Source organism: Microtus pennsylvanicus, chromosome 2 (genome assembly GCF_037038515.1).
Source record: "Microtus pennsylvanicus isolate mMicPen1 chromosome 2, mMicPen1.hap1, whole genome shotgun sequence".
Lineage (NCBI taxonomy): Eukaryota > Metazoa > Chordata > Mammalia > Rodentia > Cricetidae > Microtus > Microtus pennsylvanicus.
This window is the reverse complement of record NC_134580.1, coordinates 5,558,196-5,580,841: the sequence shown is the minus strand read 5'-3', so window position 1 is coordinate 5,580,841 and position 22,646 is coordinate 5,558,196. Positions and strand designations below refer to the sequence as shown.

At 41.6% G+C, this 22,646-nt stretch overlaps 1 protein-coding gene across 29 annotated transcripts in view; it reads left to right on the top strand.

The window, feature by feature from the left end:
- The window catches only part of Rbfox2 (RNA binding fox-1 homolog 2), a 232,887-nt gene that overhangs the window by 40,820 nt on the left and 169,421 nt on the right, over positions 1-22,646 (top strand). Inside the window, exon 1 of one of the 29 annotated variants that reach the window (XM_075959771.1) lies at positions 20,772-20,790. The exons of 22 other annotated variants lie outside the window; for them this stretch is intronic. Coding sequence is in view for 6 of the 7 variants with exons in the window: in XM_075959764.1 (XP_075815879.1) it covers positions 21,174-21,215 (42 nt within the window). In the remaining variant the exon portion in view is untranslated. Of the gene's footprint in view, positions 1-20,771; positions 20,791-21,001; positions 21,216-22,646 lie in introns of those variants that run through there. 6 more of the 29 variants (XM_075959764.1, XM_075959776.1, XM_075959766.1 and 3 more) reach the window with 6 other exon arrangements.

Genomic DNA, 22,646 nt, shown 5'->3' with positions numbered 1-22,646 from the left:
GCAGCAGATTATCTATTCCTTTGAAATTATGTGGGCTGGAAAAGAATGGAAAGGAATTGGCCCACCTGCATGGAGGGAGAGCATGGCATTAGGGATGTGGGTGTTTAAAAGCTCTTGGCATGCCTGGCTCTAAGTACAGATGGCTATTTGTGTTGCCATTATTGTAGCTGTTATGCCTGCATTCCCTTCGGTATGCCTCTCTACAGGGATAATTGTAGGGCCCTAACTTATATCTCTTCCTGCTGCCAGATAAAATGGATGCGGATGTGTTGTGTGCTGTAGAATATACAGTGAATTCTGTGGTGGGCTGACTACTGGCTGCTCCCTTAATCTTCTGGGGCTCCTGGAACATAAGCGAAAAGTGTTATATTTTTACAACCCACATTGGTGAAAACATAAAAGCGAATATACTAGATTTTACTGAAGGATCTGTCTCCAAACGGAGCCAGATTAACTTTGGTGAATGTTTGGAATTTAAAAGTATTAAATACGAAGGACTTGAATATCCAGGGAGAGGAGACTTGTTAGTGGAATCCAAGCAGCCTGTCAGGTCTGACAAACTATGAGGAGGTAGAGCAGGAAGGAGGATTTTTTTCAGTCAGGCTGTCGCTTGTGTGCGTGTACCTTCAGTCTCTGAAGTCCCCGCTTTCTCATAAATAAAATGAAACTAATGATAATTACCAGAGAACTGTGGTGATTGTGCCAGTCAGAGGACAGCCCCTGGTGTTAGTCCTTGCCTTCCACCTTGTTTGAGATAGAGTAGACCCCTGGCCTGGGAGCTTCTAGGAATCCTCCTGTCTCTGCTTCCCGTATTCCCTTAAGAGTGCTACAGACTACAGACATGTGCGCTGCGGACCAGCTTTTATGTAGTTCTGGGGATCTGAACTCAGGTCTTTGTGCTTGATCAGCAAATATTATTCACTGAATCATCTCCTAGCACTTTATTGTTGCTTAAATGTCGGCCAAGTGGTGTTTTCTTTTTGAGGAAGGTGATGTTTGGTTATTCTGACTAATGGTTCTGGAGATTGAAGTCTAAGGTCTGATCTCTGGTGAGGGTGGCATATCCTGGTGAGTCAGTGGGTCAGAGCAATCTTACATCTGGATCCAGGAGGCGGGAGAGGTAGAAAAGAGAAAAGACCCAGTTTCTGTAGTTCCTTTGAGGGCATGCTTCTGGTGACCTAAGAATTTTTTAAAGGGTTCCAGCTCCTAAGTACATAACACTGTGGCCAAGCCTTTACCATAGGCACTGACTGGTAAGGGGTAATCCCCACATTTGAACTACACAGAGCCCTTTGTAGATGATGTCTGGACAAGATGTGGACCTTAAAGATGTACAGAGCCTGCTTTGACCCCACTTGATTTGTAATCAGAAGCAAATCACTTCATGTGCTCATGATTAAATGGTAGGACCTGCTTCTTTAAGGATGGTATGATTTGTATTTACTTGGTGCTGTCTTTCTACACAGAAACTTTGGGGGGGGGGCATAAAAAACCAGGGTAGAAAGCTAGCTAGATGGTTCCGCAGTTAAGAACATTGATTACTCTTCCAGCGGTCCTGAGTTCAGTTCCCATGGAGGCTCACAACCATCTGTAATGTGATCTGACTCCCTCTTCTGGTGTGCAGGTGTACATGCAGATAGAGCACTCATACATAAAAAGGGTAGAATTTATAACAGTAATTTAGCTCAGCTATGCCAAACAGCTCTAGTCCTATGATGACCCCTGCTTTCTTTCTAATAAATTACTTCATAAATCATAGAGAACTTTTGAGGGTGAAAAATACCTAAGGGTTAGTTGTTTAAGAATATTTAAGAATGGTTAAGAATAGTTGTTTCAGCAGGGCTTAGTGGCACACGCCTTTAACCCTAGCACTCAAGAGGCAGAGGTAGGTGGATCTCTGTGAGTTCAAGGCCAGCCTGGTCTATAGAAAGAGTTCCAGGACAATCAATGCTGTTACACAGAGAAACCCTGTCTCAAGAAACCAAAAAACAAAACAAAACAAAAAAACAAACAAAGAAAGAAAAAAAGAATGGTTATTTAAGACCCGTCAAGTACCCTTGTATGTTTTTCGCTTTGTGAGTTTTTAATTGCTCGTATCTTATGTGTAATGTGTTGGTCAGATAGGGTTCTTCACTGACATGACTTTAGCCATTAGCCTGTTCTGTTCTCAGATGTTATGTTCCCTAATCTAATAACTTTTGATTTCCTTCATTTAGATTTTGCAGTTATCATACTTTATTGTGTTTGCTTCATTGCCTGTTGCCAGATAGGCATGTATGTGGGTGTGGGGTCTGTGTTTTTATGTGGGGTCTGTATGTTTATGTGGGTGTGGGGTCTGTATGTTTATGTGGGGTCTCTATATGGAGGTGGGTGTGAGGTCTGTATGTGGGTGTGGGGTCTGTATGTTTATGTGGGGTCTCTATATGGAGGTGGGTGTGAGGTCTGTATGTGGGTGTGGGGTGTCTGTGTGGGGCATCTGTATGTGTACATGTGATCCTTTATCATTATTTCTTTTTTGACATTTTTCTGAGAACAGGTTGCAGATGAGAAATCTTTTTACCCCTGCACATACTCCAGTATGTACCCTCTAGGCAAGACTTTCCTACGTAGCTTTGTTTATGGCTCTCACATTAGGAAAATAGTTTCTTCTTAGTCCTTGTTAGTTCTTTCATGTCCTTCTTTAAACTCACATTTTAAATGTGTGTGTGTGTGCATGCATATGCATGTAGAAACTAGAGGTCGACCTTGAGTGTTGTCTTCCAGGGGCTGTCAATATTGACTTTTTTTGACATAGGGTCTCTTTGGAGGTCACCAACTAGGTTAGATTGTCTGGCCAGCAGGCGCCAGGGTTCGTCCAGGTGCAGTGTGGAGGTTGGATAATGAGTTGTCTCTTTCCTTCCACTGCATGACCTTGAGGTCCACGCTCAGGTCTTGGCCAATGTGCTTGATATTTTTGAAGATCTAGATCTCTGAGTTCCTCAGTTTCCTCCTGATGGTGGTTAGTTTGTCAGGAATAGGGCAGAAATGGTGCTGTGTTCTTGCTGCCTCTAATCCCTGTCTCACTGTAGTCCCCAAACCAAAAAAAAAAAACATTAACTAGGATGACCTTGTAAAGTTGGTATCTGCCAAGTGTCTTCACTTAAGCTGCCTTAGAGTTTTTTAAAGGTTTTTTTTTTTTTGTTTGTTTGTTTTTGTTTTTCGAGACAGGGTTTCTCTGTAGCTTTGGTGCCTGTCCTGGAACTAGCTCTCGTAGACCAGGCTGTCCTTGAACTCACGGAGATCTACCTGCCTCTGCCTCCCTACTGCTGGGATTAAAGGCGTGCACCACCACTGCCCAGCTTAAGGACTTTTAAAAAATGATTTATTTAACTATTTTATGTGCACTGCAGTGAAGGTGTCAGATCCTCTGGAACTGGATTTACAGACAGTTGTGAGCTGCCATGTGGGTGTTAGGAATTGAACCCAGGTTCTCTGGAAGTGCTTTTAATTGCCAAGCCATCTTTCCAACTCACTTAGGGTTTCTATTGCTGTGAAGAGACACCATGATCGTAGCAACTCTTAAAAAGGAACACATTTATTTGGGGCTAGCTTACAGTTCAGAGGTTTAGTCTATTATCATCTTAGTGGGTGGCATGTAGGCAGACATGGTCTTGGAGAAGGAGCTAAGAGTTCTGCAACAGGAAGTGAACTGTCACGTACTGGGTTTTCTTAAACATATAAGAGACCTCAGACCTCGCTCCCACTGTGGCACACCTTCAACAAGCCACACCTACTCCAAGGCCACACCTCCTCATAGTGTCACTCTCAGTAGGCCAAGCTTTTGAATGGGTATGGCCTCCATGGAGGACCACATCAAATCACCTTATCAGATCACCATTTCCTCTGTTATAATCGTTTGCTTTCTTGTGGAAAGGTATTTTGAGATTATACATTATTGTGTTTTACAGTAGATCTCTACCTGAGGCCTTAAGCTTTTTGTTTTGTGATGTTTATGGTGGTGGGGATTGAAGGCCGGGTTTGAGTATGCTAGGGTGTTGTGTCACTGAGCTACAGCCTCAGCCCTTACCTTAATACTATTGGTAATTCCTCCCTGGGTCAGCCCCTTCTGTGCTAGTTGAGTGATGAAATGACCCCATTTCTTGTGGTCTGTGTTTATCAGTGCATTCTGTTATAGGAAGGAGTGTTCTCATTCATTTCTCTGTGTTTCTTTTTTCAGTGTGTAATAATGAAGTTATATAATTTCTGCTACTCAAGCTGTCCTGCGTTTGAGTAGGGCTAGTCGGACCCACCTTAAGCTTCTTTGCCATTTGGTCTATCTCTATCATTTATGAGACATTTCCTTGCTTTCTGGAATAAGGTTTTTTTTTCTTTCTTTTTTTTCCCCTGGCTTGTTATATATTATTCTTGTCAAAGCCCTGGAATGAGTCATTTCCAAGGAGCTCTGATTCTTTCAGATAGAGGCTGGGATTAGAAACCAAGGTCTGGGTGGCAGGTATGCGCACTGTTAGATTTGTCACTGCCTCTAGGCTGTCAGCAGACAGAGTAAAGTGCTTTAAATACAACATAATGCATATCTTTGTATCTTTGTGTTCTATGCATGCCCACTGTTTGTATGTGTAAATATGTTATAAACCATGCATTTTATATTGTAAAATGTGAGTTTATACAAATAACTCCATTTAACACCTGCTCTCGCCCTTTCTGTTTTTTAAATATCTTCTCCAGTAGGAGAAACTTGACTGCCTTAGCCTTAATATAAAGTTACTGCTTTGCTCAGTGGAGCATATTCTCTAACCACAGTGACTATCTCTTCCACTTCTGCAACTGCACTTCATGCCTGGAGTCCTCAGTCAGTAGCTGTTGGCCCATTCTTGATTGCATGCCTTAGCTTTGCCACTAGCCCCTCTCAGATAGTTCCCGTATCTTGGCTGTAGGTCTGCTGGTGTGGGCATTACTTAGTTGTTTTACTACCCAGTGATGGAAGGAAAGGGATGCTTTTTATAACTTTTTTATTTTGTTTTGTTTTTTTGAGACAGGCTTTCTCTGTGTAGCTTTGGAGCCTGTCCTGGAACTTGCTCTGTAGACCATGCTGGCCTCGAACTCATGGAAATCCACCTGACTCTGCCTCCTGAGCGTGTGCCGCCACCACCACCTGGCACTTTCTATATATTTTTTGAGGAAGATTATGTATATTTTAATTACTAGGTGTATTTTATATGCAGTGATAGTCATCCTTGAAGATTTTATTTTTATGAATTCTGGTAAACTTAGTCATGCAGCCATTGTCACTATCAAAGTACATACAGTGTTCTCTTGGGCTCCTTTGAAGTAGGCCTCTCTTCTTGTTCCCAGTTGCTGGCCTTTCCATAAATGCTGCAATACATACCTTTTTGAATCTGGCTTCTGGTGCAATTCCTTTGGGATTAATCCACTGTGTTTTGTGTAATAACTAGTAGTTTATACACTCTTTGATGAGCATTTGGGTTGTCTCCAGTTTTTGATATTTGTAAATAAAGCTACAATAAAGATTTATTTGTGGACTCTTATGCATAGTTATGTTTTTATTTCTTTGGGGTAAATAAGTAGAGGTGGGATTGGTGGACCATGTAGTTAAATGTATGGTTAACTTTATGGGGAACACCAAAGTTTCTCAAAGTAGCTGTTGTATTTGGATTTCCATCAGCAAAGACTATATCTGCTTCTTTTTACACCTGGTATTGTCAGATTAAGAACCCCACCAAAGTCATGCCAGGAGGTGTGCAATGGTCTATCTTTGTGATTTTAATTTGTACTAATGGGTTGAGTGTTTTTCATTGTGTCTTTGTCCTCTGAACCTCTTTGATGGATTTTGTAAATCTTTGCCTTTTCTTTTTCTGGTGACTGGAATGGAACCCAAGACCTTGTTTATGCTAGGCAAGTGCTGTACTACTAAAGCCACAACTCTGGCCCCTTTCATTTATTTATTTTTTAATTTAAAAATATTTATATATTTTATATAGCTAGGTGTATGGTCTGCATATATGTTGGCACACAAGAAGAGGGCATTAGATCTCACGAGATTATGGTTATAGTATTTTTTTTTGAGTTGTCATGTGCTGGAACTTGAACTCAGTACCTCAAGAAGAGCAGCCAGTGTTCTTAACCACTGAGCCATTTCCCTAGCTCCAATTTTTATTGTCTTTCTGAGTTTGTTTGGAAAGTTCTTCATCTCTTACCAGTTACAGGTTCTCCACAGGTCAATGTATTTGTTTTTTTTTTTTTTAAAGATTTATTTATTTATTATGTATACAACATTCCTTCCATGCATGTTTGTATGCCAGAAGAGGGCACCAGATCTCATTATAGATGGTTGTGAGCCACCATGTGGTTGCTGGGAATTGAACTCAGGACTTCCAGAAGAGCAATCAGTGCTCTTAACCTCTGAGCCATCTCTCCAGCCCCCAGGTCAATGTATTTGAACTCGTGATCCAAAGCTGCTAGTGCTGTTTTGGGAGGTTATGGAGCCTTCAGGAAATGGGGGATGGCTGATGGAGTTAGGTTACTGGAGGTGACCTTTAAAAATATACCCAGGGGCTGGAAAGATGGCTTAGTGGTTAAGAGCACTGACTGCTTTTCCAGAGGACCCGGGTTCAATTCCCAGCACCCACATGGCAGCTCACAGCTGTCTGTAATCCCAGTTCAGGGGCCTGACAGCCATGGCAAAAACACAAATGCACATAAAATAAAAATAAATAATTTTTTTAAAAAAGAAAATATACCCAGACATGGTTCCAGTCCCACCCATTTTTTATCCTGTCGTCTCAGCAGTGTGTAACCATAGCCTTGCTTTCTCTCCCCTCCAGACTGCCACTCTAAATCACTGCCACAGTCTGAATCATAGACTGAAAGGATGTAATCCCTAGAAAATCCTTCCTTAGGCTTTTCATGTCAGGTATTTTGTTATCATGAGAAATAGAACTAATACAGCAGCCCCTTTTTACATGTGCATTTGCAAGTATTTTCTCCCTTTGACACTAGTATAAATGGAAATGCAGCTTTTTAGTACACAGAAGTGTAGCGTTGGATTGTGATTTCACAGGGAGGATGCATATTTTGATGGAAGGAACCTTGTGCAGAGGTGGATCTCTTGGGTTCTGCCTCTCCTCGGTGGCTAGGAAAGGAAAGGAAAGGAGGGCTGAGGGTGGTGCTGCTCAGAGCTTTACATGGTAGGGTTAGCATGCTAAGTGCCATCGTGGGGAGAATGGCTGCTAAAACTGTTCGCAACAGAAAGACGGAGCAGGAGGCTTTGTCAGAGCAGGCAGCCCAGATCAGATCTTACAGAGAACTGAAGAGAATTTTGGCAACTGTATTGCTCGACGTCTTCATTTGATAGCTAGGAGTTGGGGTATCCTGAAGAGCAGGTGGGTCATGGAGTGGCTAAGTTAGGACAACAGTAAGGAAGACTCCTCATCCTGTGAAGCAGGGAGGGAGGTGAAAAACTAGAATGTTAAATACATAGTGCTGTTTGTTTTTTTTTTAAAAGAATATCCTTGCTGAGCGGTGGTGTGCACACCTTTAATCCCAGCACTATGGAGGCAGAGGCAGGTGGATCTCTGAGTTTGAGGTCAGTCTGGTCTACAGAGTGAGTTCCAGGACAGCCAGAGCTGTTGCATAGAGAAACCTTGCCTCAAAAAGCCCAAATAAATAAATAAAATTGTATTGATGTAGTATTTAGTATGATAACAGTAATAACAAAAGCACAGTGGTACAGTTAGTGACTGAACTGGGAGTATTTTGATTGAAATGAGATTGGAATATATCTTGGGTCAAATAGAAACTGCAAGAGATCAAAAGAGAATTCATGTTGGCAAGCAAGGAAGTTTGTTTTTCCTGAGACCGAAAGGAAATACAAGAGATTGTAGGCCTGGATTATGCTAGTTACAATTAGCTGTGAAAACACAAACTCCCAAGGTGAGGCTTTGCTGAAGTTCAAATTGCCTTTGGGTTAGCAGAGTTTTTCAAAGGAAGTACCTAGAGGCCTGACAGTGGTACTGGGCTCCTTGCCTCTACATTTTCCTAATCCTTCATAACAATGAGGAGTGTTTTGTGACATTACATTTCTATTTATAAACGCCCAAACTGGGATTCAGAGAAACTAGACGACATGGCCAAGGTCATATGACCAGGAAGTTGTTGAGCTGAGATTCCCTGTGAGGATTGCAAGATGTCCCAGCATGCTTTTCCTCTGATGTGTCAGTGTTAATCACGGTGTCATTTATGGACTGATATTATTTCACTTACTGTTTATTACCAGTTCAGACAGGATAGGTACAGAAATTGAAAGCACTTAGAAACTCATAGCAATTTGGCCATAGTTTTGTAAGTGTGCAATCCTACAAGACCATGTGTCTTTGAAATTTTCTTTGAAAATTTGATTTCACACCTTTAGTAATACGTTTTAGTTCATTTTAAGAAGACAAACAATAATGCTATTCACTGGTGGTTAGAAACCTAAAAAGAAAAGTTTTTTTTTTTTTTTTTAACAGTTGTTCTGAGAAGCCCTACTGGCCTTGCGGTAACCTAGCTGTGGATACCTGTTTCAGCAGTTTTACATTGACGCTTTGACACTTGGTTGGTGGAGTTTTGAGTTACTGGTGAGAGGCAGGAGGGGAGAGGTGAGGACCAGGGGAAGAATGTTCTCTGAGCCTGGCTCTCAGTGATGGCAGTAAGGTGAGGGGTTGCTCTATCTTCTGTGGTCAGGAATGCCCAGCTCGCTGTCTTTTTGTAGAACCTTGACTTGCTTTTTATTAGACTCAGTGATTCTAATTACTGCCAGTGATGCAGAAGGAACGAAGTGTAGGAGAAGGAAATCATAGAAATGAAGTTGATTGAAAATGGGAGTTCAGAAGACACACACACACCATTACCCTTGAGGTGTTTCCCTTTAAGGAAAAGGCTGTAGCTTTTTGGCAGAGTCAAGAGTTTTGATTGGCCCCTTCTGCTGTTTGCCAGAAGAATCCTGACCAGTCCAGTTTTGTTCAGAGTTGGTTTGGGAGTCAGCCCAGCAGCCAAGGCTCTGGATTTAATTTGAAGTGTAATGTTTCAGAGAGGGTTGGACCCGGCAGACGTGCCCCCTACTGTTCAGTTTTCCACTGTTCCTCAGGGAGTGTACCTTTGTGTTTTTAGAACACCCTCCCCAACCTCCACTCTCTGTCCTGGAGCCTTTCTGAATTTCTGAGGTTTTGTCACTCTGGGGAGGAAGAATGTTAACTACCTGCGGAGACTGTTGTTAGGGACTCCCATGTAGTTCTGTGGAAGAACCATCCCACATCTGTTACTCAGGACTTGAGGCTAAGGAATATTCTCTAGGACTGGACAAATTGGGTTTCTTTGCTTCTAGCTGATCAAGGAGCTAGATCAGTTTCTGTTTTGAGGAAAGCATCTTGGCTATTGACTGGAGACGGGGCAGGTGTGATGTGTAAGTGGGCCCTCTTGCCGAAAACTCTCCATTTCATCTGTGGCAATCCCTGCCATCTTAGTTGTGTCTGAAGGCAAGGCTGCCAGCAAATAGCAATTTAATCCCTCAAAGTTTAGTTGCTAGAACTCAGCCTGAGGCCAGGAGCTGGTTCCTGGCTGCCTAGGTGTAACTAGTGCCCATTAGGGTCACAGTTGTGGTACTCTGCTAAATTTGGCCTGATGTGGCTTATTAGGTCTGGCCCTCTGTGTAGACAGAGACTGCTTGTTTAACATTCATCAGCACTATGGGGAGGTTAGACAGTTTATAGTGCCAGCCTGAACATCTCATGGTGAAACAGTTTTCAGATTTGTTAACTCTTGTAACAGATACTGAAGGCAAAACAAAACAAAAAAACACCTTCTTTAAAAAGTACCACTTGGGGCTGGAGAGATGGCTCAGCGGTTAAGAGCACTGGCTACTTCTAGAGCAACCCAGGTTCAATCCCAAGCACCCACATGGTAGCTCACAGCTGTCTGCAACTCCAGTTCCAAGGGATCTGACACCCTCAAAAAAAATCCTTCCCCTTTTCCCTCCTCCCCTCCCTTCATCCCTTCCTTTCTTCCTTAAAAAAAAAAGTACCCCTTAAGGAAGGCTTGGGGGAGCACCAGTGACAGAACTCCCAGTAAGTATCTGTTGTTGTACACAGCACATAAGTCTTCTCTTGGTACTGAAGAGCACTTAAGATATCTAATACATTGGCACACTGTGTAAATAGTGGATTTTTTTTGTTTTTTTGTTTTTTTTTTTCGAGACAGGGTTTCTCGGTGGCTTTGGAGCCTGTCCTGGAACTAGCTCTGTAGACCAGGCTGGTCTTGAACTCACAGAGATCCTTCTGCCTCTGCCTCCCGAGTGCTGGGATTAAAGGCGTGCGCCAACATCGCCCGGCTAATAGTGGCTATTAAATTGGTGTATTGTTTAGGAAATAAGGACAGAAAATCTGTATATGTTCATAGCAGTGTAGTGTTTTGGTTTTGTTTCCCTTAGATATTTCCAGTTAATGGTTGGTGCAGGAGTGGAACCTGCATGAACTAAAATCACCTTCCAGCACTTGAGCCTCTCCTTAGCCTGTAGCCTCCTGGGGTGTAGGGTGGTTCCATAGTCTGCTTTCTTCTCAGTCTGGTCTTGGTAAATTGGCCTTAAGTAATTTAGTTACATAAGAAGCTTTTAAACTGAGAACAATGGATGGAGCACTTTCTGTGGCTTATTTGTAAATTTAGTTCTTCTGGTCTTGGTGCTGTACTCTGATAGTTGCTGGGTCCAGGAGCTAGTTAGTAGACACTTCTTCCTTGAACCCTGTACATACCTGCCTTGGGCTGTTGGTCTCTCAGGTTATGAGAAGGACCTGAACAGGAGTTTTACTAACTAATGGACAGGCTGCGTCTATTCCTCTGTAATACACTTAACTATCTATCGCCTGGAGGGAATGAGAAACTGCCTAGAAGTATGGCTCTCATCTATGCTTCTGTTTTATTAAGTATGAGGAACTGGAGCAGTTTCAGTGCATTCTGAAAGAGACTGCTGTGCACATTTTACTCTATTTAATACAGAGACCTGGAAAGTTAAGTAACAGCTACTAAATGATGGCTGAGATTGTTGTCAAGACTCAGATTTCTTGAGCTGAGTCCCAGGCTTTTTCTACTCTGTCAGGATTCCCATTTTTAATAGAAAGCATCAATAAAAATTGGCTTCCTGAAGAAACAAGTGTTAATAATCAACTCAGAATTATTCCTTTTGAATGCTAGGACAACTATACAAATCTTTTTTGTACTTTTTGCACAGTTTAGAAGACAGGATAAATGCCAAAAGTTTCACAAAAGGATATACTTCAGTTACAGCTTTAAAAAAGTGGAGCAATATCTGAATGTCTAAATATAGCATTTAAAAGTACTAATTGTTAAAAGGAATTTTGATTGCATGAATGCTTTAATTTTGTTGGGGTTGCTGGGCCCTGAGAGGATGCTAGCCGCTAATCATATGGGTCTCCTAATTGTGGCTCTCAGGAAGAGATGGAGAAGTGAAGTTTTCTATCTCCCTTTGTCATCCCTCCCCCCTTCCTTTCTTTTTTTGTCTTAAGAGAAGGCCAACTACAAGCCTGGTCCTAACTGATTCCAGATGGGCTTGCTACAGTATAAAGGTTTTCAGTGTGTTTGGGCTAAGGCTGACTGTGAGGGCCCCTGAGTACTTCCTGTGCAGCTCTGCAATTGTATTCACCTAATAAGAAACAGCCCTTACTGCTGGAGCCCAGAGTGGCCATGTTGGTGTCCTGTCTCTGTGCCTCAGTCTCTGAACCACCCTGTCCTCTTGCTTGCTCTCTTTACCAGCCTCTTCTTCTCCATTGTTTTCAGGGGACTCAAATGTATGCATAATTCTTATGGATGAGAACAAAGATGATTACGACTATTTAGGGCAGCCCCCCCTCCCCGTTTCTGAATCTGAGGGGAGTTGGTTGTCATGTAAATTAGACCAGGAAAACCAAGGCCCTCTTTATTTTTAATTTTCAAAGCATCCTGGCAGTCTTCCTAAAGAGTCCAGAATACTGGTGTGTGGTGGTTTGTTCACTTGAAGCACTCTCACTGTGGACCACAAAGCTGTGTCTGTGCCAAAGGGCAAGCATGACCTTGAACTCAGAGGAAGGTGTTTTGCCTTCAGACCCTGGGCAGCCCTGTTACCAAGGAAGTATACCTGCTGTACTGTGTGACACTAGCTTGAATTTGGCTGTCCTTTCAGCCGCTGCAGTGTATCTCAGGCCTGCATGGCTTAAAAGAGGATTCTGTGATGCTCTGCTATAGACTCTATGAATATTCTTTGGGGCCTTCTAGATGCCATCAAAAACATATTTATGTATATACTTGACTTTCTATTTTAGTTCAAGTGCCTAATGACTGAGGGTGTGCTGATCTCAACGCTCAGTTTTTTTAGATCTAGCTGATGATTGCAGAAACTCTGCCATCCCTAGGGTTTATCTGGGCCTTTGCAGCCAAATTCGTCTGTTTAGCTTAGTTGTTAGAGGAGATCTTATGGAAGCCCGTTTCTCCTTCCTCCGTGTGGGTTCTGGTGATTGAACTCAGGTCAATGGACTTGGCGGCAAGTGTCAGCACTCATGGAACCATCTGTGTGGCCTTCCCCTCAGATTTTTCTTGAGCCAAACATGAATTGTAACTGATGAATGAGTAGTAAGATTTACTATCTGGATGCTTCGATGTTCATGATTGGTTGGAGTATTTGAAGTAGAATGCCTTAAGACAGGTCATATGATCACCTTTATTATGAATGAGCCCTAGCTTTGCAGCTGAAGGAGATTACCCATATTTAAACACCCATGACTTGTAGTTCTTAGGTGACCAATAGGATCCTCTTTATTATTATTAGCCAAGGTGTGCACCTTTTGGGTGGCTGTCATTTGTTGAGTACAAGGCCCCTATTACCTCTTCTTCATTAGAATTGTCAGGCAGGCAACCTCATTTCCCCTTTCACATAGGAAAGCTGTTTTCACCGCGTCACAGAACTGCTGACTGTAGACACAGGATCAACTCTGTGTTCTGTGTCCCAGGCACTGCACATTCTCCTGCCACATCTTTCCCAGAACCTCCTTAAAAGGGTGCAGTGACCTAGAAGGCAGAAATAATTTTACACTTTTTTATTAAGGATTTATTTATTATATATACAGTATTCTGCCTGAATAAATGCCTGCAGGCCAGAAGAGAGCATACGAATCTCATTATTAGATGGTTGTGAGCCTCCATATGGTTGCTGGGAATTGACTTCAGGTTCTCAGGAAGAGCAGACCGTGCTCTTATTAGGGTAGGGTTAGTATTAAGGTAAGGTTAGGATTAGGTTAGGGTAGGGTAGGGTAGGGTAGGGTAGGGTAGGGTAGGGTAGGGTAGGGTAGGGTAGGGTAGGGTTAGGGTTAGGGTTAGGGTTAAGTTCTGAGCCATCTCTCCAGTCCCAATTCTAAGCTTTTTGTTTGTTTTCATTATCTTATTTTGTTAGGTTGGCTAACTTCCTGCCTCTGATATATAAAACGTTAATACTAGAGAGAGAAAAAGGCAAACTGTTTAGCTATTGTTTTTAGGGAGACTTAGGTCTCTAAAAGATGTCCCTCCTTTTTTTAGTTGAAAATTTTTGAGAGCAATTGTAGAATGACACGAACCTGTATAAAAAGCTGCTAATCCAGACCCACCCATATTGGAAAGAGGAGGAGCGGATTCTCTTGACAGTTACTGTCCTGGAGTCTTTCTGAAGCTCACCAGCCGGTCCTTGCTTGGTTTAGAGGATGTGCTCACAACCTGGAATTCCGGGTGGGAGGCAGCTTGCTCACCTGTTCTGCATGTTTCGAGCACAAGTTCTATCTTAAGATATATAATAAAATATAGGTGTGGGGAGAATTCAGTAACTGTTCTTTTAAAAACTCTGTTCATCTAACAAAATTGTTCTTTCATTTAGCCCCTTTTAGCTTTCGATCTTGAATTGAAATGTAAATCTTTGTTTTATGAAAAGTGTGTGTATATATAAAATCTCTAGCTTACTGGTTCTCTTTCTTAAGACTAGGGGTTTTTGTTGTTGTTGTTTGATTTGTTTGTTTGTTTTGCTTTGTTTTTCTTAAAAACCTTTCCAAGACCATGAAGAAAGTGATAAACAGTTATGGGCAAAAGAATTAGAAAACATTTGGGGAAAAGAGTAGGGTTGTCTGGGTGTATGACAGCATGTGTGTACACATACATGTTTTCCCTTCTCTTTTCTGCCTGGAATGACCTAGTTGTTTTGTTTTTTACATTGTGGAAAATGTTATATCATTTGTGGAGCCTGTTATTTTAGATAGTTGGCTTCGAAAATACTGAACTTGTAACTTCCCCTTTAAAGATCTTTTTATATATTTAAGAAAATTGTTAAATGATGTGGATTTTAGATATGTGAATTGAAGAGGCAGTTGCGGTAATAAAGTAGATTTCCCCTCATGTTCTTTGTTGAAGTAGAAATTGCTCAGAGCAAGGATAATGGAGGGTTATTTATTATTTTGGGCACGCTGATGTCAGAGTCCTTGGATCTAATTGCTTAACACAACTAATATTTGAATCATGCTGTCAACTGAGGTTAATGTATGAGCTTGTTTTTGTTCATGTAGTGAAGTATTTTAAGACTAGATATGTATAAAGTTTTGAAAACTGGAAGTCTAAACTGTATAGTACTTCTTATGGAGAGGCTTGTTAGCTACACTATCTTGTGACTGATGACCCCTCTAAACCCTAGGATAAAGTTTGAGTTGTCCTACCTATATGGTAGCAGAAACTGCATATCTATCTGGTGTACAATATGCCTGGGAATCTTAAATGATTTTAAAGTGCTACTTTATTAACGTTTCTAGAGGAAAGCAGACAGATATTGTCTTAGGGTTTTATTGCTGTGTTAAAACACCGCAACCATGACAACTTAGGGAGAAAGGGCTTATCTCAGCTGAAAACTGTCAGCTCACACTTCATTGCTGAGGGTAGTCGGGGCAGGAGCTCAAACAGTAGCTAAGGCAGAGGATTGCTCAGTCTGCTTTGTTATTGCGCAGAGATCCACCACCCACATCACTCATCAGTAAAGTGTACCACAGGCTTGCCTGCAGGCCAGTCTGGTGAGAGTATTTTCTCAGTTGAGGTTCCATCTTTCCAGATGACTTTAGCATGTATCAAGTTGGCATAACTCCTCCACCACAGCCATCATTTCATGATACTCTTTATTTGAACAGTGTTGCATGAATTTTAATTGGTCTTAATAATAAAAACCTGGAGCCAGGTATCAGGGTAAATGCTGAAAGATCAGAGAGACAAAGGAGCAAGCCACAGCCAACTTTTACCTGGCTAACTCCTCAGCTGAAAAAGGGCCTAGCTCCTGTCTCCTCCTGCCTTATATTCCTCTCTCTGCCCAGCCATATGACTTCCTGTCTGTCTGTACAGACTTCCAGAACTCTGTAGTTAACTAGTGACTAGCTCCACCCTCTAATCTTCAGGGAAGCTTTATTTGTTAGCGCATAAACAAAATATCACCACAGAACAGGGCTACTCAGAAGATTCAGGATATCTGAATGCATTAATTTTAGGAATAACTACTCATTAAAGGACACTGTTAAGAAAGTAAAAAAGCAAATTACAGAGTCGGAGCAAGTATTTGCAACACACAGATTTGGCTGCTATCCAGAATAGGTCAATTATTCCTGCAACTCAGTATATAAAAGGAATTCTACAAATAACTTAAAAAAATCCCAGTAGCAAAGCGGGCAGCATATATGAATAGGTACATTACAAAATATGATATCCAGCCATTCAAAAAAAAATGGTCACATGACTATTCTCTAAGGTAAAGCAGAGGGCCACCGTGAGGTTCTCTTACCCCGCCTTCGGAATGACTGAACAAAGAAGGCAGACATTCAGCATCTGGAGTCCTCATACAGTGCTGGGGAAAAGGTTAAGTAGCATAGCTTTGGAGAACTAATGGTTGGCAGTGTCTCCCAAAGCTGAAAACAGGAGTTCTCTCTATAGCAATCCGACTCCTTGCCACAGCAGCAGAAACCTGCAGTGTGTATATATGATTGCCATAAGAGTGTGTACAAGAATGTACATGACAGCATGATTTATAAACTTGAGATAGTCTTTGTTGCCAACTTGGATGGATTTGGAATCACTTAGAGCTATTCCTTGTTCTTTGAGGAAGGAGACCTACCTTGTTGTGGCCAGCATCAACCCCTGCTGGGGGTCAGGCCGAGTTAAAAAAGGAAAAGGGAGAAAGCCAGTTGAGCACCAGTGCTCATCTCTCTGCTACCTGGCCTGCCCAGATGTGGACATGCAGCATCCTGCCACCATGCTCCTTGCCATTTGATCCACAGCAGACCCCCTCCCAAGCCTTCCATAAATTTACTCTTGTCAGGTGTTTGGTCATAACCACAGAAAAGTAGCTTGTACATAGTCCAAACTGAAAATAAGTGAAATGTTTTTCACCAAAGTGCTTTCCAGTACATTATGATACATTTGTAAAATAGAGTATTTAACACACACACGTGTTCTTGAGTACAAACAGTTCTTCCGAGAAGGAGCTAGTACAGAAGGAAGCATGGCATGCGATCCTTTATAGAAAAGCCATAGCAGAGTCAGATTGGGGTGTTTATGTTGTTGTGAGTAGCTGAGAGTGACTGCAAAGGCACAACAAGATGGGCTTCTAGGGTGTCAATATGTTTTCTTTCTCTTTGTCCTGGTGCTAGGTTTCTCTTGGGGTGGGTTCCCTTTGTGAGATTGTATTACATCGTAGACAGAGGACTTTTGCATATTATCAAATTAACAAATAGTTTCCTTTGGTAGCTGCGGCTGATAGGTAGCTGGCCTCTCACATGTGGTGTATTCCGCCTGTCCAGCTGGTAGGATGTAATACACACATACATATAAGTGTTAGAGTATTGCATGGGGATGAAGGGACCTTTTGAAAATTATAATTTCCTTACCAAATATTCAGTATGCTAATAATCTTTTTTTAAAAATATTTATTTATTTATTATGCATACAATATTCTGTCCAGACCTCATTACAGATGGTTGTCAGCCACCATGTGGTTGCTGGGAATTGAACTAAGGACCTTTGGAAGAGCAGGCAATGCTCTTAACCGCTGAGCCATCTCTCCAGCCCCCGCTAATAATCTTTTTAAAGAGACATAGGAAAAGAGACACGATAAATAATCTCCTGTTTACTTTCAAACCAGATCTCTGAGAAGAACAAGAAAATGTTCACTGTCCTCATCAGACAGCAAATTTGGACTTGTTCTCTGGACAGAAGAACATTCTTCATCAGTGTTCTTAGCTGCTTTGTTTTCAGGGTATAACCTCTTTTTGGTCTTTAATTTTGCCATGGACACTTTAAAGATAAAAACTGTCCACATAATATCAAAACTTTTTTTGTTTTGTTTTTCAAGACAGGGTTTCTCTGTGTCTGTTCTAGACTAGCTCTGTAGACCAGGCTCACCTCAGACTCACATAGATCCTCCTATTTCTGCCTCAGTGCTGGGATAAAGGTCTGCACCACCATGTCTGGCTGACATTAAAATGTTTTAACTCATTACTTTTTGAAGAACTAACAGAAAAGGACATGCTAAGCAAACCCTATCTGCTGTGGAAGATCTTAAGAGAGATTGCCTGTGCCTTCTATTGACTGGTCATTTTCCTCAACTTTCAACCTGGCCTTTACAATGTACCTTAAAGTTCTCTCTGTTTGCTGTGTTGCCTTGCTTCTCTCCTTCGTTTGTAGCTTTTTGTTCATTCTTCGTGGGATGCCTTTGCCTCCATTCTTTACCTAAGAATCTTTACCTAATGAATTTTGCTAATGTGTGCTTCATGCACTCTCTGGTGCTAACTACGTGGTTTACTCTCCCCCTACAAGTGTATACTTTTGCTGTGTTGCATGTCATGAGTTGTTGTGTTCATTTGCCTAAAGCACTTATCTTTTGAGACTTGCTTGTGATAAGTGTTTAATGAATATCAGAATTCAGTATCTATTTTCTAAAGGATAAAAGCTAATTATATTATATATTGTTGGTAGATGCATGCTTAGAATTTGTTTTCATAAGATGTAGGTTACATTACTTTTTAGTAAAAGCAAGCACATATGTTGTTAATAATTAATTCTGTGTGGCAGTAGGAGAGAAGTGATGCCAGCTGGATCCCACGAGTATCAGACATGTGACCTTGGCCTCTTTAGCATGGTCCTCTAATCATCTGATTTAATTTTAGTGAGATCCCTGCAGAAATGCTCTGATTCTGTATGTAGAATGTGGAAATTATAAGTAATATAGATTCTGACTGTGTTAGGGTTTCTGGAGTAAAGCTGATGGATGAGGAGCTGAGGCATAGCTCAATCAGTAGTGAGTGAGCTGCTCATACTTAGCATGTGTGAGGCTCTGGGTTCCATTCCAGGTACCAAAACCTATTTACAATTGCTCCCCATCAGAGCAGAACAAGCAAATGAGACTATATAGGCATATATGACTATACTGGGTCAATGTAGACATTAATACTCTGATAATTTTTTTATCTCAAATACAAGAAAATTAAATTCCAGAATATGTTATCTGAAGTTTTGTAATTTCACTTCAGCATGTAATTTCTCAAGCTCATCTTAATTTTAAAAGATCTGAGTAAAACCATTACCGTTTGTTCAGAAGTTTAGAATAATAGGATTAGAATAATAAATTAGTAACTGTTGAGTACCCATTTATAGTTAACAATGGTTATTAATGCAGTGAAAGTATGACATTAACTTTGATGTCCAACAATTTATATTTTTTTGATGACATGAGAACATAGACACAAAATGATATTTTAGACTTTTTTTTTATAATTATGACTGTGTGTGAAAGAGAGTAGAAAAACTGCATAGGTTTTGGAGTTGAGAGATCTGAGGGAGATATTAGACACACTGACTTCTTGAACTTTCATTTTCAGAGTGGAGATAAGAATATATCCAGCTCACTATTTTTGTCTTCAGTAGCTGATATGATGGACAGTCTCAGAGGCCACTTGGGTCTTCCCATGTAGAGTAAGGTCACCATCTGTGAGTGTTAAAAATTGTGCTCAGTGCTAGAGAGATGGCTTGACAGTTAAGACTGCTTTTCCAGAGGACCTGGGTTCAATTCCCAACATCTTCATGGCAGTTCACAACTGTCTGTAACTCCAGTTCCAGGGGACTTGACCTTCACGTGGACATACATGCAGTAAAACACGAATGCACATGAAGTAAGGATATATATACATTATATAAAAATTGTGCTTATGATAGTCTATGGAGTCACTTACAGCAGTGCTGTATGAGTGATTTCATCCAAGGACTGGTTGGTTAGGGGTGAGTTTGGAGAGCATCTACCTCCATCTCAGAGGCAGGCTAATCATGTCTGCCGCCACTATTGGGACAAGAGTCTTTAGTGTCCCTCATGCGCTTTTGAAACTTATTCTAGATGGCTTTGCATATTAGTTTAAGAACACTATCTTTTGCCATGCAGAATTATGCTACTTAGATGCCACCCTCTTGGAAAACGGGTGTCTTGGAGCTGAGTTTCTGCCCAGTACCAAACCCCCAAATTTCCTGGGTGTGCCTTATTATCTGCCCCCTTTTCTGATAGAAGGCTCTGACCTGCTTGGTGCTTTTCCAGCTTAGTTACAGCTTATGCTTAGTCTTTCAGAGTTGTTGAAGGAGGAGCTGCTTGTTGGTTCCTGGCTGCTCAGCCCGAAATAATCACACAGAAACTATATTATTTAAACCACTGCTTGGCCCATTAACTCTAGCTTCTTATTGGTTAACTCTTATACCTTAATTTAACTCATTTCTATTAATCTGTGTATCACCATGTGGCTGTGGTTTACTGGCTAAAGTTCCGGCACCTTTCTCTGGTAGGGCTACATGGCTTCTCCTCTCTCTGCCTCCCAGCATTCAGTTTAGTTTTTCCTGTCTAGCTCTGTTCCTCTGTAGCTCTGCTATAGGCCCAAAGCAGTTCCTTTATTAACCAATGATATTCACAGCATATAGAGGGGAATCCCACATCACAGAGTCACATAGGGCATTCTTAGTTTAGATCAGCCAAGTAGGTTCTAGAAAGAATCTCTTCCTAGATGGGAAATGGACAGCTGGATTGAGAAGCAAAGCCCTGCTCCAATTTTAGCTGTTATTTAGGGAGAGTGGGGGCCACTTTAGAAATAGAGCTTGAATTAAGGGAAGAGTAGGATCCGTTCCAGATGCACGCTAAGCACAGACCAGCTCCTGAAGTGGAGACCTTTGAAGGGACTGTCCAGGGATTTGAGATATTATATACATATTTTATAGCATGTCTATGATTATGAAAAGGTCATTTTCTATAAGTTCATCTTCTGTGGCAGTTTCGGATGTTTCAGGAATTTATTGTGTCAACTCACTCAGTCCCTTTGACTCAGGGATCTAAACTGCTTCCCATTCCTTTTGTCAGCAGTTTGGAGAGCATCCCTGTTTGGAGCTACTTTGTAGATGATGGGTGTGAGATCCTGCTCCAGTTTCCATAGTAGGTCAGCCTGTGAGATGAGCATTGGGTGCAGAATTTGCAGTATGTCAGCTTTCACTCTCCCCTCCCCACTTCTGTTTCTGTAATGGAGGAAGTTCCGTCAGAGGGCAGATACTGTTCTGCCTGTAGGCATGGCTTTTCTCTTCTTGACTTAGGGTGGAAGGAGGCAGCAGAGACTGATGTTCCCTACATGAAATGCCCCAACTGTGTTTTTGTTATTCTGTTTTTTCCTCTCTTGATGGGAGGAGGTGAGTGGTGGAATGTTCTCTGTACGTGGGACAGAAGATCTAAAGGCCCAGCACATACTGCTGTTTGAGTTGGGGGCCAGACAGGAGGAGAAACAACCCCTTTGGGGTGTGGTTTAGGGGCGGGTAGACTATAGGAAGGAGGATATTTCCATGTTTTCTGAGTCATAAGACACAGAATCGCAAGTGGCTAAATTTAGCTCAGGTTCCTGTTGAAAGCATCATTTTTGCGGGCGGGCAGTGGGGGCAGAACGGAAAACCTTTTTGTGTATCCTGCTCCATGAAGCCAATAGGGAAGCAGGAGGAGGTGAGGTTGCCATGGAGATGGTAGCTGTATGCAAGGGGAGAGCAGCAGGGTTTAGAATTCCAGGAAGGAAGAGAGAGTGATGTCATCAGATTCCATGGACCAGCCCAGGAACCCCTGTGAGGTTGGTGGGGCGTTGGGTGTGTGTGGGGTGGGGGTGGAGTGGGAGTTTGTAGAGGGGAACGGTGCCCTCAGTAAGGTGTGGGGAGTCCAGTTCAAGCAGAGGTTGGTTGCGTGAATTATGCTGATCTGCATTAATGCTTCGTTTGAGAAAAAATTTTGTAAATCATTTCTGAATTGCAGAATATTTTCTTTGTTGAAAAAGGACATGTTTCTTTCGCAAAGGAGCTCACCAGATATAAAAATATATCATCTTTTTATAACTAAATCCCTATAATACTTGTGTATGTTTTTATCCCTTGTATGTGAGGGCATTTGGGTGCGTATTTTAGAAATGTAATTAGCTACCTTTGCACTATTTCTTTTATGGTATTACATGCAGTTAAATGATTCATTAATGCCCAGTTAAAGCATTTATTTTTATATGGATGGGTGTAAATAAATAAAACGCTTAAATTCTGAAATTAAAGCAGTTGCTTTTCAGCAGAGAGGAAACTAATAAGCTTCAAGACAGTTCTGAGCACAGACATGTTTATATTGGCAGTCAAGGACAAATGTATTTGTTTAGATGTGACTAAAAGGATGATTTCTAAAAGGAAAGCATGTAACGGAATCTGTGCGTCCGTCCGAATGAGTACTGTCCTTCAGACAGTCACCTGGCTCTGGCGATAGTAGCATTGTGCAAAACAGAAAGAACTGGTTTGAGTCAGTCAGCTTTAGAGACCAGTGAGAGGAATACATTTTCCAATTCTGACTCTGGATTTTCCTCTTAAAAACTTAGTCAGAATTTGCTTTGCCTGGTTCCGTCCATCCTCAAACGAGCTTTTAGCCCAGTTAAAGCTATTTTAAGCGCATGTTGGTTCTGAAGGCATTTTTGTTTTCTGAACAAGAACTGTTGTGTGCTGTAGTTTAGCGGTGATGTTTTAAATGATGGCGGCATGTCGGAATAAGAGCATTAGCTTTCCCTAGATGACATCTCTGAGGTGACTCACGTGGTTTGTATGTTCAGATGTGCCTCTGCTCTTCTATAGCTGACCTTGGGCAATTCGCTGTCTCTTGCTGGGTTGTTTTTCCTCATATATAAATGAGCTGTGATGTAGGAATCAGCCTCAAAAATGCAGCTTGAGGAGTAAGCAAGCCAATATGTAAAACATTTCCAAATTTGTTCTCAGTGCTTGCTAACTGGTCATTTAATAATTTCTTAAGTCAGTGTGATGGGACACACATCCTTAGAATTGCAGCACAGGGAAGGTTGAGGCAGGAAAGTTATGAGTTCAAAGCCAGTTTGGGCTACATTTGGAGACCTTGTATCATAAAACAAAAGGAGTCAATGAGATGGCTCAGTGGGTAAGGCGTTCAAGCCTGATGGCCTGAGTTTGATCTCTGTAACCTACATGGTGTAAGGAAAGAACTGACTTCTACAAACTGCGCTCTG